This window comes from Hemiscyllium ocellatum, chromosome 5 (assembly GCF_020745735.1).
Source record: "Hemiscyllium ocellatum isolate sHemOce1 chromosome 5, sHemOce1.pat.X.cur, whole genome shotgun sequence".
Classification (NCBI taxonomy): domain Eukaryota; kingdom Metazoa; phylum Chordata; class Chondrichthyes; order Orectolobiformes; family Hemiscylliidae; genus Hemiscyllium; species Hemiscyllium ocellatum.
Window position 1 is genome coordinate 101,736,412 of NC_083405.1, and position 13,190 is coordinate 101,749,601.

The following is a 13,190-nucleotide window of genomic DNA, read 5'->3' on the forward strand; positions in this document are numbered from 1 at the left end:
CCTTATCACTTAAGTGTCTCTACAGCAGGTTAGGCAGCATCCAAGGAGCAGGAGAGTTGACGTTTCAGGCATAAGTCCATCATCAGCAATGGAGGGTGGCTGAGAGAGATAAATTGGAGGGGGGGGATGGGAGGTAGCTGGGAAGTTGATAGGTAGATGGATATGGCAAGGGAGGGGAGGGGAGAGTAGATAGGTGGGAAGGAAGATGGCCAGGCAGAACAGTTCAAGAGGGCAGTGCTGAGTCAAAGGTTGGATGTGGAATGTTGGGAGGGGGAGGGGAGATGAAGACTGGTGAAATCAACAATGATGCCAAGTGGTTGGAGGGTCTCAAGGTGGAAAACGAGGCATTCTTCCTCCAGGCATCAGGTGGTTTGGATTTGGCAGTAGAGGTTGCCCAGGACTTGCATGTCCTTGGCGGAGTGGGAGGGGGAGTTGAAGTGGTCGGCCACAGGACAGTGGGGTTGTTTAGTGTATGTGTCCCAAAGATGTTTCCTGAAATATTCCATGAGATGCCGTCCTTTCTCCCCAATGTACAGGAAACCACATAGAAAGCAATGGACACAGCAGACGAGGTGTTTGGATGTGCAGGAAAATCTCTGCTAGATGTGGAAAGATACTTTGGGGGCCTTTAACAGAGGTGAGGAGGGAGATGTGGCCACAGGTTTCACACTGCTTGCAGTAGCAAGGGAAGGTGTCAGGAGTGGAGGGTTGGTTGGTGGGCGGAACCTTACGAGGGAGTCACAGAAGGAATGGTCTCTGTTGAAGGCTGATGGGGTGGGGAGGCAGCGGAAATGGTGGAGGATAATGCGTTGTATCCGGAGGTTAGTGGGGTGGAAGGTGAGGACCACTGGGGTTCTATCCTTGTTGTGGTTGGAGTTATGGGTTCAAGGGCAGAGGTGCAGGAACCGCAAGAGCTTAGCAGGAGCACACTGTTGTGCATGTGAGAGGGGAAGTTGCAGTCCTTGAAATAGGAGGCCATCAGGGATGTCCTGGAGTGGAATTGCTCCTCCTGGGAGCAGATACAGCAGAGGTGGAAGAATTGGGAGTAAGGGATAGCATTTTTAATGGGGGGGGGGGGGGGGGGGGGGGCTGGTGAACTGGAGGTCAGGGTGGTGAACTGGAGGTCAGGGTGGAAGATGTTTGTGAAGTTAATGAACGGTTCAACTTTGAATTACTAGCCCAACAACATTACCATTATACTACTAGCTCCCTTGGAGTGTTATTCAAGACAGATTTATCCAGGTAAGTGAAGAGTATGCAACACAACTCCTGAATTTGCCCTGACCATGACAGACTCTGGGATCAGGAGATAAATTACTTGACTCATACCTTTCTTGTTTTAAAAGCGCAATAACATATACAATGACTTCTTGTCTCCTATGCCTGTCAATATCTACATCAAACTCTGGACAGTTTAGTGCAAGAAGATGCATTTCCAATGCACAAAACCGAATAATTCTGAGTTTGACATTCAACATTAGGAAAACTTAAGTTATTGTCTGCTGCTCTTGGCAGAAATTGCACACCTTTGTCAATAAATTTTAAAAACAGTTACAGAAAATAATCAAGAAAGCTAATGGAATAGTCCTTTCTGTCAGCAGAGGGTGGGGTAGCACGGTGGCTCAGTGGATAGCAGTGCAGCCTCATAACATCAGGGACCAGGTTCGACTCCAGCCTTGGGTGACTGTCTGCGTGGAGTTTGTACATTCTCCCTGTGTTTGCGTGGGTTCCCTTCCGGGTGCTCCTGTTTCCTCCCACAGTCCAAAGATGTGCAGGTCAGGTGGATTGGCTATGCTAAATTACCCATAGTGTTAGGTGCATTAGTCAGAGGGAAATGGGTCTGGGTGGATTACTCTTTGGAAAGTTGGTGTGTACTTGTCGGGCTGAAGGGCCTGCTTCCACATTGTAGGAACCTAATCATCTAGACAACAAAGGGTTTCAAACGTTATTCTGCAGTTATACAAAACCCTGATTAGACCCAATGTTGAGCATTGTGAGCAGATCTGGGCAATGGGGAAATACAACATAGCTTTACGAGACTTCGGAGGGTCGGTGTGGACTGGTTGGTCCAAAGGGCCTGTTTCCACACTGTAGGTAATGTAATCTAATTAGACTTCAGTATTAAGTAATGAGGAGAGATTAGACAAATTAGGTCTGAATTTAGAAGGTGATCTAATCAAATTATTCAAGATATTAACATGAAAAGACAGGGTAGATATAAAGAAGAACTATTTCCACTGAATGGAGATTCTAGAACTAGGGGACATAATCTGTGAATTAGGGCCAGATCATTCAGGAGAGATATTAAGAAGCACCTCTACATACAAAAGGGGTTGTAACGGTTTGGAATTCTCTTCTACAAACAGGAGGAGTTGATGGAAAGTCAGTTGTGACTTTTAAATCTGATACATTTTTATTAAGCAAAAATGCTGTGGGATTATAGGTCAAAGGCATGTATATGGAGTTCAGCCACAGCTCAACCATGCACTCACCGAATGGTGGAACCGGCTTGAAGGGCTGAATGGATTTTGGATTAGTGGTGCTGGAAGAGCACAGCAGTTCAGGCAGCATCCGAGGAAGGACTGAATGGCCTCTCCTGTTCCTAGTGAATGCACCTTCTTCGGCTGAATCACAAGTTTCTGCCCCGACTTCAAAATCCCCAACCTCACCTTTAACTCCTATCCATAGCCCTACCAACGTTAGCTCCACAGGTTCTTCCAACTCTGTACCAACATGCCCCAAGAGCCCAATGCTGCAGCCAGGGCACTGCCATTACCCACTGTCTGGAAATGACAGGGTCAGCTGGGACTGGGCGGAGCAGCAGATTGCACTCGGTTTTCACATATGCCGCCAGACCTGCCAAGTTTCCCCATTCCTTTCCGTCTTTATACCCCCACCCCATCTACTCCCCTAACCTCACCACCGAACCCCCTATCCCGGGATTCTCGATCTTTCCACCCCCCTCTGGCGGGCTGCGCAGGCGCACGAGGCCCGTTCAAGATGGCCTCCTCCGTGTGGTGGCGGTGCCTCCGGCTCCATCTCAGGCCCCGACCCGGCCACTTCCTCCACAGGAGCTGCTCGGCCAAAACCGCATCGGCTCTGGACGGTACCGAAGAGTCAGGTAAGGCAGGTTCCCCCACCCCCCGAGAATTCCTCTCCTTGTGGGGAGCCCCTGTGTGGTCAGCCCGGGCCTGGTTTGGATGCGGCTCTTTCAGGATTAAACTGACCCTGTGTATCCCCTGGCCAGAGGGTCAGCCCTCTCAGACAACAAGGGAGAAGGGGGTGCTGTTTATACCAGTGTTTTAATATTCATCAAAGCCGGGAAATGTCTCACTTCAATACTTTGATGTCTCTTACTAGGTAAATTCTACTCAACGATTGAATTCGAAGTCTCCTAAAACAAACTTGCAGAATGCTGAAGTTTGATGGAATCTGTTGACAGAAACAGGAGAATTAATGTTTCCTGTTCAGTATCATTCCTTTTCAGAGTTTAAACGTGTTGGAATTTTTAAAACACTTTTGGCAGCTGACGAAGCAGGTAGTGCACATAGAGCTACTTTCTCGTTAGAACGAGATGACTTGGAGGGTGAGTTTTTTAACTGAGGGTCAATATACCTCAAGCGAAGTGGAGGTGGGACCTTTATGGTTACCTCGGCTAGTGTGGGGAATACACCCACGCTGCTGATGTCAGTCTGCATCGTAAACCAGCTATTCAGCCAGTTGAAATGTGGAATTATGAATTTTTAACCTTTGACTCAAGTGTGGTTGCAACTAGCTGAGCTAGAACTGCCAGCAGAGAACTTCAGTAATGTGGACACTAGAGAATCTGGAATTATGTTCCTTATAGCAAAAAGATTGAGCTGTTAATATGTTAAAAAAGCTTGATTTTGGTGCAAATTCTGAAAATATATTTCCATCATTCAGAGAACACAACTGAGAAATAGGAGTTCCTGTTTCTCAGGTGCTGACTGACCTGTGCTTTTCCAGCACCCCAATCTCAACTCTGATCTCCAGTATCTGCAGTCCTCACTTTTTCGCAGGAGTAAGCCATTCAACCCCTCAAGCCTGCTGTGCCATTCATAGCTGATCTGACATTCCTCATATTCATTTTCTTGCATAACCCCAATAAGAGAAATTAAGCTTTTGTTTGTTAATGTTATATCAATCATAACAACAAAAGATAATGGGAAGTTGATTAAAGAAAATGAGTAGGCCTTCTAAATGTGTATCTCTGAATGTGTGTCAAAGAAACTGCAACTGTGCCTGCTTTTTATTTGGAAGGGACGATATAGCAAAACACTTTTTAAAAAAAAATACCATTATTCATTGTAAAAATAAGTCAGTAATTGTTTTTAGCTGCTTTCTATCTCTCAGTTCTGATCACAAGGTTTACATCCAATTTGTGATCTCCATTGGTAACAAGAGAATGTGAATTATCCACTCACTATAACAGGGAAAGTGAATGTATACAAATACCAGAGTTGCAGCATGTCACAAAGATAAAACAAAGAACTGCAGATACTGAAAATCTGAAACAAAAGTAGAAATAACTGGAGCAATTCAGCAACTCCAGCAGCATTTGTGGAGAGAAAGTAGATTAATGTTTCGAGCTCAGAATTGGTTGTAGTTAGAAAAAGGCGGCATATATAGTGAAGTTGGGATGGAAAGGGAAAAGAAGTGAGTGGATGGGTGGAGATGGAGCCTAGAGAGAAAGAGCAACAGTTGGGCAGAGAAAAGAAGACTGGAGATTGGCTAACATGGTGTCACTGTTGAAGAAAGGTGATGAGGAGAAGCCAGGGAACTATAGACCAGTGAGCCTGACGGTTGTGGGCAAGTTGTTGGAGAGAATCCTGAGGGACAGGATGTACATGTAATTGGAAAAGCAAGGACTGATTAGGGATAGTCAATTTGGCTTTATGCGTGGGAAATCATGTCTCACAAGCTTGAGTTTTGTGACGAAGGAACAAATAGGATTGATGAGGGCAGAGTGGTAGCTGTGATCTTATGGATTTCAGTAAGGTGTTTGACAAGATTCCCCATGGGAGACTGGTTAGCAAGGTTAGATTTCATGGCATACAGGGAGAACTAGCCATTTGGATACAGACCTGGCTCAAAGGTAGAAGAAGAGGGTGGTGTTGGAGGGTTGTCTTTCAGACTGGAGGCTTGTGACCAGTGGAGTGCCACAAGGATCGGTGCTGGGTCCACTTTTTGTCATTTATATGAATGATTTGGATGTGAGCATAAGAGGTACAGTTAGTAAGTTTGCAGATGACACCAAAATTGGAGGTGTAGTGGACAGCGAAGACGGTTACCTCAGATTACAACGGGATCTTGATCAGGACAGCCAGTGGGCTGAGAAGTGGCAGATGGAGTTTAATTCCGATTAAATGCGAGGAAATTTTTGGAAAGCAAATCTTAGCAGGACTTATGCACTTAATGGTAAGGTCCTATAGAGTGCTGATGAACAAAGAGACCTTGGAGTGCAGGTTCATACCTCCTTGAAAGTGGAGTCGTGGGTAGATAGATAGGATAGTGAAGTAGGCATTTGGTATGCTTTCCTTTATTGGTCAGAGTATTGATTACAGGAGTTGAGAGGTCATATTGTGGCTGTACAGGACATTCGTTAGGCCACTGTTGGAATATTGTATGCAGTTCTGGTCTCCTTCCTATTGGAAAGATGTTGTGAAACTTGAAAGGGTTCAGAAAAGATTTACAAGGATGTTGCCAGAGTTGGAGGATTTGAGCAAGAGGAAGAGGCTGAACAGGCTGGGGCTGTTTTCCCTGGAGTGTTGAATGCTGAGGGGTGACCTTGTAGAGGTTTATAAAATCATGAGGGGCATGGATAGGATAAATAGACAATTTTTTTCCTTGTGGTGAGGGATCCCAGAACTAGAGGACATAGGTTTAGAGTGAGAGGCAAAAGATATAAAAGAGATCTAAGGGGCAACTTTTTCGCACATAGGGTGGTACATATGTGTATCGAATGAGCTGCTAGAGGAAATGGTGGAGGCTGGTACAATTGCAACATTTAAAAGGTTTTTGGATGGGTATATGAATAGGAAGGGTTTGGAGGGATGTGGACTGACTGCTGGCAGGTAGGACTAGATTGGGTTGGGACATCTGGTTGGCATGGATGGGTTGGAATGAAGGGTCTGTTTCCATGCTGTACGCCTCTATGACTCTAATGGATGATAGTGTGCTAGGGAGAAAAGAAGAGATTGTATTGGGGACCATAGGTAGATGAAAATGGGTTGGCTGTGCTAAAATCAGTCCGTGTCATGATAACACATGAAATGTGGGGTGGGTGAAAGTCATAGAACAAGGTATTCAGGTTCTAAAATTATTGAACTCAATATTGAATCCTGAAAGCTGCAGGGTCCCCAAGCAGAAGATGACATAGTAAGCCTCACTGGAGCACTGCTGCAGGTCTGAGACAGAAATGTTGCCAGGGATCACGATGGTGTGTTGAAGTAGCCAGCACCTTAATTAGAAGCTGCCATTTCTGCCACTTCTAATAGGGTGGCACCACCAGGCATGTATTCCCCTTCCGTCCCTTGTCAACATTTAGCAGGAACCAAACCTTCTGGGACACTATGGTCTACTCGTCCTCGACTCCCAACAACACCATGCACCCCTATTGATTGATTTTGTTGTTGTCATGTGAATCAAGATACAGTGAAAAGCATTGGTTTGTACCATACAAAATGCATCAGGGTAGTAGAACAGAATGCGGAATACAACATTACAACTGAAGAGTAGGTGCAGAGAGAGAGATGGGAATTAACATGACTGAAGTGAAGGGGCCTGTGATTATGTTGTTTGCTTTCCCAAGGCATCGAGAAGTATAAATGGAGTCAATAGGTGGAAGTCAACTAGGTGAAAGTGAGGACTGAATATTAGAGTTGAGAGTGTAGCGCTGGGAAAGCATCGCAGGTCAGGCCGCATCCAAGGAGCAGAAGAATTGATGTTTCGGGCAAAAGCCCTTCATCAGGAATTCTGGAGATGTTCTCTGAATTGCTGTGCAATAGGCGTCCTGTCTCCCCATTATAGAGGAGATCGCATCGGGAGCAAAGGGTACGGTAAATGACATGTGTAGGTAAAACTCTAATGGATGTGGAAGGCTCCTTTGGGGGGAGGTGTGGGTGCAGGTTTTGCAATTCCTGCGGTAGAAGGGGCAGGTGCTGGGAGGGGAGGGTGGGTTGATGGAGATGGAGGGGGGATGGTCTTTATGGAAAGCGGATAGGAGTGGGGAGGGAAATATATCTCTGGTGGTACGGTCCGTTTGTAAGTGGCAGAAATGGTGGAGGATGATGTGATATATACAGAGGTTGGTGGGGTGGAAGGTGAGGACCAGTGGGGTTCTGTCCTTGTTGCGATTGGAGAGTTGGGGCTTGAGGGCAGAGATGCAGGAAGTGGATGAGATGCACTGGAGAGCATCATCAACCACGTGGGAGAGGAAACTGCAGTCTTTAAAGAAAAAGGACAATTTTGTGTGTTCTGCAGTGGAATTGGTCCTCCTGGGAGCGGAGGTGGAGGAATTGGGACTAAGGGATAGCATTTTTACAGGAGGCAGGGTAGTCCAGGTAGCTGTGGAAGTTGGTGGGTTTGTAGAAGATGTCAGTGTTGAGTCGGTCACCGTTAATGGAGATGGAGAGGTCCAGGAATGGGAGAGAGGTGTCTGACGTGGTTCAGGCGAACCTAAGGTCGGGGTGGAATGTGTTGGTGAAGTTGATGAACTGTTCATCCTCCTCATGGGAGCACGAGGTGATGCTGATACAGTCATCAGTGTAGTAGAGGAAAAGGTGGGAATGGTGCAGTTGTAAGTGCGGAAGATGGACTGTTCCACATAACCCACAGAGACAGGCGTAACTGGGGCCCATGTGGGTGTCCATAACCAACCCTTTTGTCTGGAGGAAGTGGGTGGATTCAAAGGAGAAATTATTGAGGGTGAGGACCAGTTCAGCCAAGAAAATGAGTGTCAGTGGAAGGCTACTGGTGGGGACATCAGAAGAGGAAGAAATGGAGGGCCTGGAGGCCTTGGTCATGTCAGATGGAGGTGTATAGGGACTGGATGTCCATGGTGAAGATGTGGCTTTGGGGGCCAGGGAAACAAAAGTCTTGGAGGAGGCGGAGTGCATGGATGATGTCATGAACGTATGTGGGGAGTTCCTGAACAATGGGTGATTGGACAGTATCAGGGTATGTGGAGATGAGTTTGGTGGGGCAGGAGCAGGCTGAGACGATGGGTCAGCTGGGGTAGTCAGGCTTGTGGATCTTGGGTAGGTAGAACCAGGCGGTGCAGGGTTCCAGAACTACGAGATTGGAAACTGTGGGTTGGATATCCCCTGAGGTGATGAGGTTGTGTACGGTCTGGGAGATGATAGTTTGGCAATGGGAGGTGAGATCGTTGAGGGGTCAGTAGGACAAGATGTCTTTGAGATGGCCCCTGGCTTCAGCTGTGTAGAAGTCAGTGCGCCAAACTACCACTGCACCCCCCAACCCCCCTTTATGATCCGCTGGTTTGATGGTGGGGTTGGCATTGGAGTGGAGGGCTGCGCATTGCAAGGGTGAGAGGTTGGAGTGGGTGATGGAGGTGGACAGAATGAAACGGTTAATGGCTGGCTGATAGTTGGAAATAAAGAGATCGAGGGTGGGTAACAGACCGGCACGGATTGTCCAGGTGCTTTGATGAAGGGCTTTTGCCCAAAGCGTTGATTCTTTTGCTCCTCGGATGCTGCCTAACTGCTGTGCTTTTCCAGCATTACACTCTTGACCCAATGGGTGGAAGGCTGATTTGCGTGATGGACTGGGCTGTGTTTATGGCTCTCTAGTTTTTTTGCAGTCTTAGGAAGAGCAGTTGTCATACCACACTGTGATGCATCCAAATAGCATGCAACACCTGCCTGCTTACCTCCTCCCTCCTCACTCTCTTCGGCTCTGGATACACCTTATAAGTGAAGCTGTAATTTTCCTGCACCTCACTTAATCTAGTTTACTGTACTCGCCGCTCATAATGCGGTCTCCTCTACATCAGGGAGGTAAAATGCAGACTAGGTGACCGCTTTCCTGAACAACTGCATTTTGTCTGCAAAAATGACCCTGAGCTTCTGTTTTTATTTGAGGGAGAGGTCACAACTTAGAGGATCAAGGAGTGCAGAGCATGCTCGATGACCAGAATTCTTCAGATCAGTATTCAACATGTTCTGAAAAAGGGTCACTGGACCCTAAATGTTAATTCTGATTTCTGTCCACTAATGCTGCTGTTTTTGTTTTAGATTTATCAATGTAATGATTTATCCTTTGTTCTGATAAGATCCTGCAGAACCTCGTTGCCGTTTTAATGTTGACCCTCATGGATATCCAAGTTTCACTTAAAGTCGTTTCACTTAAAATCATGATTTGCAGGAATGCAGTCACAAATTCGAGTAAGGACTTAAGTGGCCTCCTTTCCATCCATAGTCACTGTGCTTATCAAAAAGCTCCTTTCAGTAAAAGACTCATGATGCTTATCAAAGACCAGATAGAAGCTGACAAAAAGCACAGCTAAAATCATGTTTTCCAGATGCTTTTAAAGGTGCCACATTTGAGATTTTAAGGAAAATGAGATAGCCTGGGTCAATTGAAGGATATGCTGCCAATGGGGGGTCCACTGTATGGTTTGGTCACAATGTTCCTTTAACTTGTATTCACTTGTTTCCTGCATTCTATTTTGTTGGAAAAAATTATAAATTTTGCATAGATTGTGAACATGAGGGGGATTTCTGGCCTGTTGATAATCTACTGTTGAAGTTCTCATTGAATTTAACATCTTCCAAAGAAAGGTGCTTTTGTGATTTTTTTTTGAGAAGATTAGTAGCTCAGGTTGAGGTTCAGGTTGTATGTTGGCTAACTGAGCTGGCAGGTTTGTTTTCAGACATTTCATCACCATGCTAGGTAACATCATCCCTGAGCCTTTAGTGAAGTGTTGGCGTTCTGTCCCACTTTCTATTTGTGTCTTGGTCTGTAACAGTGGGTGTTATCATTTCCGGTTCTTTTTCTTAGAGGTTGGCAAATGGTCAACAGTAAATGGACAGAATACCAGTGCTTCACCAGAGGCTCTCTGATGAGGTTATGTAGCATGGTGATAAAATGTCTGAAAACAAACCTGCCAGCTCAGCAAATAAACTTAAACCTAAAGGTGCTTTTTATTTTAACTCAGAATCTGTTATATTAGCACAGGAGAATGAACTGAATTCATTTCCACTACCCAGGTTCTTGTGTCACGCAACCACAATAATATACCTTTTACCTCTCCTAAACATTGAGTGCAATTGCTGAGTTTGTACTTGCAAATGACAAATTGGGTTAAGGTGACCAAAGTATCCCTCTCCCAGTCAGGCATCATTCCACTGAGAAAGATACATGTGAAAGAATTCAAGGTGATGTTTACAGTAACTAGTACCACAATAAATCACTTTATCTTAAACATATCAATTTTGTAAAGTGTGTGAAGTTGATTATTTTGAAATTAAATTCCATCCAAGCTTTTATACTATGTAACTCATATTATTTCCTTAATGCTTGTGTAATTTAGAAGTAGACTGAGGGCTTTTCTGAATGTTATCATTGAATAAATGTATCAATAAGTATTTTTACAGTAGCATTATTTGAAATACTTTTGATTTACTAATAATATTGCTAGGCTTAACTTCAGCTAGTATTTAAATAGGTCTTTTCTCATCAGATGTGTTTTGTCTGTTTGCAGATTTGACAAGCTTCTCTCCCATCATGGGCTGTTTTATTGATCCATATGTTAGTGGATGTTCTGATTTTCAAGTATGGTGTAAATGAAGCATAAACATCAACTCATTTAATTTACCATTTTATTGTAAGCTTTGTAACCAGTTGGTACTGATTAGTCAGAAAGGAAACAAGAATTTAGTGTCTTGAGTGAAATCACACTATATATAATTACAAGCAAATATGTTCTCTTCTAATTTGTCTAGTGTCTAACATTGCTAAAATGTTTAAACTAAAGTCATTTGCCAGTTTATGTTCAAAAAAGTAACAGCAAGGGGGCTGTATGGGAAACAGATCTTGCATGAATGAGTTTGTGCGATTGAGAGTACAATTTATTCATAAATTAACCACTTTCTGTTTTTTTGACATCCATGAAAACATTAATATACTTAATTTCTCTGAGCACTTGCCAATGTCATATTTGCAGATTTAACTGAGAAAACTTCAACAAAGACATTTTCTGAATTGCAAGCAGAAAGGCACGAACAAGCAGAACGGACCATTTTGATCAGCTGTCCTCCTAATATCAATGAAAAGAAATTCTACAAGTCCATATCAAGCTATGGGGCAATCAATAAATATTTCTTCTATGAAACTTTTGTAAGTGTTGTAAAACCAAAGCCTGAATGTTAAATGTATCAGTATCTATCCAAATATAGATTTTGACTGTAAAATCTTTATTACTGCTGTTAAGTCCCCCATGTCCATGCTCTTCTCTATCTCTAATGTACTCCAACTCTACTACATCCAGCTTGTCTGTACCTTCCTAAATGGTCTCTGGATTATTCCTGAATTCAGTTGCCCCACCATTGTGATCATACTGTCAACTGTCCATGCTTCAAAATTCCCTTTTGAAACCTATCTTTCCCTCCTTACACCCCTGTCTCTTTTTCCATCTCTTGCAATCATGTAATTGTCTTTAAATCTAGTCGTTGATTATAACATATGCAACTTTTATTTGTAGAGATTATATCTGCTCCCAGCAACTGATATATATTCTGGACTACTTCAAATTTTGCTTCATCGTGACATATTTTGATAAATATGTTACGCTTTTTTCCCACAGTTTCACACACGAGATGTAATTCGCACGCACCAACGTCTGCAAACAGTAAAAGTTTATTAAAGCCTGTACGTGACCTCTTTTGACTCTTCTCGCAGGTGTGTGAAGTTGAGTCAAAAGAGACCCTGAACAAAGAAAACACAACCTCTTTATACAGGTCAGTCGGTAATGCTCTCAGGTACTCTGGTGACCCCCCCCACCTGCCCCATAATCATGTTACCCCAGGTACAATGGTAGGATGAGACCGTCCTTGGAGATAATGTAAATGTAAATGCACTAATCTTGGGGAATCCTTATGCAGACCATTTCCTGACTCCATGATTCCCAAAGGCAATGTAGGTGTGATATATCTCCGCTTCAGGGTGGCCCTGCAAACAAGTTCTGGCTCTGCTGCTTCCCCAGACAATGTAGACATTGATCACGCAAGCGAACCTGATTGGCTGGTGGAGGGTGGCTATGAAAGTATATCTGAATAGAAGGGCCTGAATGAGAGTTTAACTTGACAATAGCAGCAGACAGCAGTAAATGGCTGCCCAAATGAAGTGAGTCATCAACATTAAGGGCGGCACGGTGGCACAGTGGTTAGCACTGGTTCAATTCCCGACTCAGGCGACAATGTGTGGAGTTTGCACATTCTCCCCGTGTCTGCGTGGGTTTCCTCCAGGTGCTCCGGTTTCCTCCCACAGTCCAAAGATGTGCGGGTCAGGTGAATTGGCCATGCTAAATTGCCCGTAGTGTAAGGTAAGGGGTAAATATAGTGGTATCGGTGGGTCGGTGTGGACTTGTTGGGCCGAAGGGCCTGTTTCCACACTAAGTAATCTAATCTAAAAATTCCTGCATGAATATCACCCATTTTAACACTACATTAATGGTCCAGAGAGATAGTACAATTTAATCTTTTAACCTTACATTTGGACCTAAGCAAAATGAATTTGCATATACTTTATATACCTTTCATAGACTCACCTTTTCTAAGTTAGACTATAACCTTTTGGTTAAAAGTATTTCATCAGAATTGTTAAACATGAGTACCACCTCTTTACATATTGATAAATCAACATTTCATCTATTTTCTTCAGAATTCAGTTTTTCCATCTATCTTAATATTTAAGTTAACAATGGTGTTCTCCATTTTTACTAACAGTAAATTCACAAATGTGAATCATTATTAAAAAAATTGTATGATCGGTATTTTCATAGACATGCAGCTCTGTGTCGAGAAAGAAAGCCATAAGCCTCATATGTGTTAAAATAGTAAAGAGTATGGATTAATGTTATCAAGGCCTGAGAAATAACTGAAAATAATTTTAAATGTTTACACTTTAACTTTTAAGGAAAATTGAGCTTG

General features: G+C 43.8%; 1 protein-coding gene across 1 annotated transcript in view; it reads left to right on the forward strand.

Moving 5' to 3' along the window:
- The first annotated feature begins 2,904 nt into the window (after positions 1-2,904).
- The window catches only part of mtpap (mitochondrial poly(A) polymerase), a 48,813-nt gene continuing 38,527 nt past the window's right edge, over positions 2,905-13,190 (forward strand). Inside the window, exons 1-2 of the mRNA XM_060825594.1 lie at positions 2,905-3,121; positions 11,207-11,379. Of these exons, the coding sequence (XP_060681577.1) occupies positions 3,001-3,121; positions 11,207-11,379 (294 nt within the window). The 5' untranslated portion in view covers positions 2,905-3,000. The remainder of the gene's footprint in view (positions 3,122-11,206; positions 11,380-13,190) is intronic.